Genomic DNA, 3,684 nt, shown 5'->3' with positions numbered 1-3,684 from the left:
CCGCGCGCCCCGCTGCCGGCCCGGGGGCTCCGCGCTGGGGCCCCCTGGGCGCTGTGCGCGGCGCGGCGGCCGGACCGGAGGGAGGTGCGGACCGGCGGCCGGCCGACCGGCCGGCGGCGGTTGGTCGGTGGCCGGCGGCGGCGGGGCTAGAGGGGGTTTATTTACCTGCCGTGGAACCAGTCCTTGCAGATATCGCACTCGATCATGAAGCGGTTCACGTCGTACGGCTGCCGGCACACACAGTACACGGGCGGGGGCGGCGGGGGCGCCGAGGCCCGGCCCGGAGCCGCCACCGACACGGCTGCCGCGGCGGCTCCAGCTGCTGCTCCCGCGGCCACCGCCGCCGCCGCTCCGGCCATCTTTAAAAAACACACACACGCTCGCTCGCTGCTCCGCTCGCCGACTGGAGCGAGCGCAGCCGCCAGCCAGCGCCGCCCCCTGCAGCAGCCGGAGCAGCAGCCGCGGCGGCGGCGGCGGCGGCGGCGCGTCAGTGCGCGCGCGCGAGGCCGCGACGGCGGGCGCAGGGGGAGGAGGCGGCGCGCGCGACGCGCGAGGCCAGAGCCCCGCGGCTTCCGGCGCTCGGCGCGGGGCCGTGCTTCTCGCGCTCGTCCTCAGGCCGTCGGCGCGCTCCCGGCTCTCCTCCGCGGCCGTCGGGCGGAGGGAGCCGCTGAAGGGCACGCGGGCCGGGAATCGGGCTGCCCAGCAGGACACGCGCGGCGGGGCCGGGCGCGCGGCTGCGGACGGAGGAGGACGACGGGAGCGTGCGAAGAGCCGGCTTGGTTATTTCGGAGTGAAAGCCAAGGCCGGGGGAAGTTCCTGCCGAGTGAAAAAGGGTAGATGTTGCATCTGTGTTCTGAGGAGGGGAAGCGAGGAAGTTTCCGCCTGCCAGGGTCACCTCGCGGCTGGGGGAGAGTCTTAAATCAATTAACAACCGCCCGCTAAGGACAGAGATGTGGCCCCGCGACCTACCTGCGTCCTTGCCGAGGTGACACGCCGGGCCAGTTATGCCTTTCCGAGGTGGAGGAATGTGCAGTGGAATCCACTCAAACTTTGGAAAACACCCCACCCGAATTCCCATCGAGCAGCTAGGAAACCGGCGTGTTGATGGAGTCACCGTTAGGTGGAGGAGGGTTGTCCCTAACAGAAATTCATTTATGTCTGTCGGCCGTTAGGGACAAACCGTGAAATGGGGTTGGTGGAGAGAGGGATAGAGAAGAACCAGAAGAACCATGTCTTTATAAATAACATGACTTAGCTGCGAATGCTTTCAACTCCCAAGTTGGGAAGATAGGGGTAAAATTGTAAATGACTTTTCCCTCGCAAGAGGGATACTACAGAAAGCGGATCGAAAGGTACTTGGTGCATAATAAGCCATCAATAATAATTTTTGAATGAAGGATGAAATTGAGAACCAAATGCGAGATGATAAACTGAAGAATAAAGACAGCTAACAAATACTGAATACAGATAAAGATTGCCTTAGGATCATAACTACGAGAGTTGGAAGGATTGTTAAGGACTTGTAGCTGAATTTCTGCAGGTGTCCAGGGAAAGCCCTACAGCTCCCTAAATAATTTTTTTAGTGGAGGCTGGAGAGTTGTCCATCTCACCCACCTCCAGACAGATAATCTCCTTGTTCTAATCTCCTTGTTATATAGTTGAGGAAAGCTAGTAACTTGCTGGAACTGAAATTTAAATTTCCCCAACAGTCCTTTTTCTAACACGTCACTGTTGGGCACACGTATCACAGGAAAAGAAAAACTTGAACATCATAGGTGACCACACACACTGAATGAGTTTGAAACATATTTCTACTGGAGAAAAAAGAAAAGTCACTCTAATTTTGGCATATGTTTAGAGGCATCATAGATTAGTGGAGTGGAAAGAGCCAGCTGCTTCAGGTAAGTTGTGTGACCTTGGGCCAGTCACTCCATTTCTCTTGACCTAGATCCCTAAAGATCTGTTAAAAGAAAAATTATGGATAATAATACCTTCCTTAATTACTCAAAGCGGTTTTATAAGAAGCAAAGGAGATGATGTATTTTAAAATGTACTTTGTAGAGGGTGTATGTTGTCATGTTAGAGTCTGGGCGAGGAGGGCATCCAAGCATGACACTGGCCTGATGTGCCGTGTCCTCTGGGGGCCACCTGGCCTTGGGAGGTCACATGGGGATATGTGGAGGGAGCAGCAGTGGCAATGAAAGATTGGTTATATAAGGATTTGGTCAAATAAGCACAGTCATGTGTCACTTAACATCAGGCATAGTTCTGAGAATTTCATCATCAGGTGATTTTATCATGCGAACACCATACAGTGTACTTACACAACCCTAGATGGTATAGCCTACCACATACTTAGGCTATATGGTATAGCCTCTTGCTCCTGGGCTACAAACCTGTACAGCATGTTACTGCACTGAATACCATGGGCAATTGCAACACAATGATAAGTATTTGTGTATCTAAACATAGAAAAGATACAGTGAAAAATATAATCTTATGGGACCACTACCAACGTCATTATATGGCACATGACTGTAAATATATTAGGGAAAATGGGAGCCAGATTTCTCCCTGTAGAAGGAGAGAGTTACAAATAAGGAAAGAGAAAACTAGAATGAACCTTTTGATAGTGGACTAGTAATGGAAGTATCAATCTATTAGTATTTGTAGAAATAGATACAGGTATATACATACATATGTATTCTGTCCACTGAGAGTATCTGGGAGTAGTGATGACACACAAAACAATGAGAACATCTAGCCTAGATCTTGGCTTCTAAATACCATTCTCCACTTCAGTTTTCTTCTTGGAAAAGTAATTGATTCCAGAACTAGAGAAGAGAAAGTACAGGATGAGCCTGGAGCCTCTAGTTATACCAGAAAATAAAGACATGCTCAAGGAATAATGCAGCATGTTAAAAGGAAAGGGGCCAACTTCTGTCCCACTGGGCAAATCAGGGATAAATTGAGCTTCAAAATAAAAAAAGATCATGTATTTTAACCCATTGAATACTATAAATTAAGTAAATATATAAATTGAAATTGTGCTAAGGATTGGAATATTTACACAGTTTCAAAGTATCTCCCTGCAAAAACGCTTATTAATTACAAAAGGAACTAGAGCAATTTTAGTGTTGAGAAGCTTGGCAGGCACTATGTTACTGAAGTGATCAAGTGTCATCAATAATGGACAAATCGAGATCACATGCCACCTGACAGGATTCAGTGAGGAGAATACTAGCATTACTGCTGTTTCTGCCCTGTCTGCTTGACCCTCCAGTAGGAAATGTAGCTAGTTTTAACACTTTTTTTTTTTTTTTGAGACAAAGTTTCACTCTGTTGCCCAGGCTAGAGTGCCGTGGAGTCATCCTAGCTCACAGCAACCTCAAACTCCTGGGCTCAACCAATCCTTCTGCCTCAGCCTCCCGAGTAGCTGGGACTACAGGCATGCACCACCATGCCCTTCTATATATTTTTAGTTGTCCAATTAATTTCTTTCTATTTTTAGTAGAGATGGGGGTCTCGCTCTTGCTCAGGCTGGTTTTGAATTCCTGAGTTCAAACAATCTGCCCGCCTCGACCTCCCAGAGTGCTAGGATTACAGGCGTGAGCCACGGCGCCTGGCCAGGAAATGTAGCTAGTTTTAAAAGTACATGAAGAGATCAATAAAGAATAAAAACAC

At 49.8% G+C, this 3,684-nt stretch overlaps 1 protein-coding gene across 2 annotated transcripts in view; it reads right to left on the bottom strand.

Annotated features, from left to right (window-relative positions):
• Positions 1-1,338, bottom strand: part of KDM7A (lysine (K)-specific demethylase 7A) — an 89,134-nt gene extending 87,796 nt beyond the window's left edge. The window contains exon 1 of one of the 2 annotated variants that reach the window (XM_012649788.1): positions 970-1,338. Coding sequence is in view for 1 of the 2 variants with exons in the window: in XM_012649787.1 (XP_012505241.1) it covers positions 166-359 (194 nt within the window). In the remaining variant the exon portion in view is untranslated. Of the gene's footprint in view, positions 1-165; positions 373-969 lie in introns of those variants that run through there. The other variant, XM_012649787.1, reaches the window with a different exon arrangement.
• Positions 1,339-3,684: the final 2,346 nt, after the last annotated feature.

Source organism: Propithecus coquereli, unplaced genomic scaffold (assembly GCF_000956105.1).
Source record: "Propithecus coquereli isolate 6110/MARCELLA unplaced genomic scaffold, Pcoq_1.0 Scaffold302, whole genome shotgun sequence".
In the NCBI taxonomy this organism is placed as follows: domain Eukaryota; kingdom Metazoa; phylum Chordata; class Mammalia; order Primates; family Indriidae; genus Propithecus; species Propithecus coquereli.
This window is presented reverse-complemented; position numbering and strand designations above follow the sequence as displayed.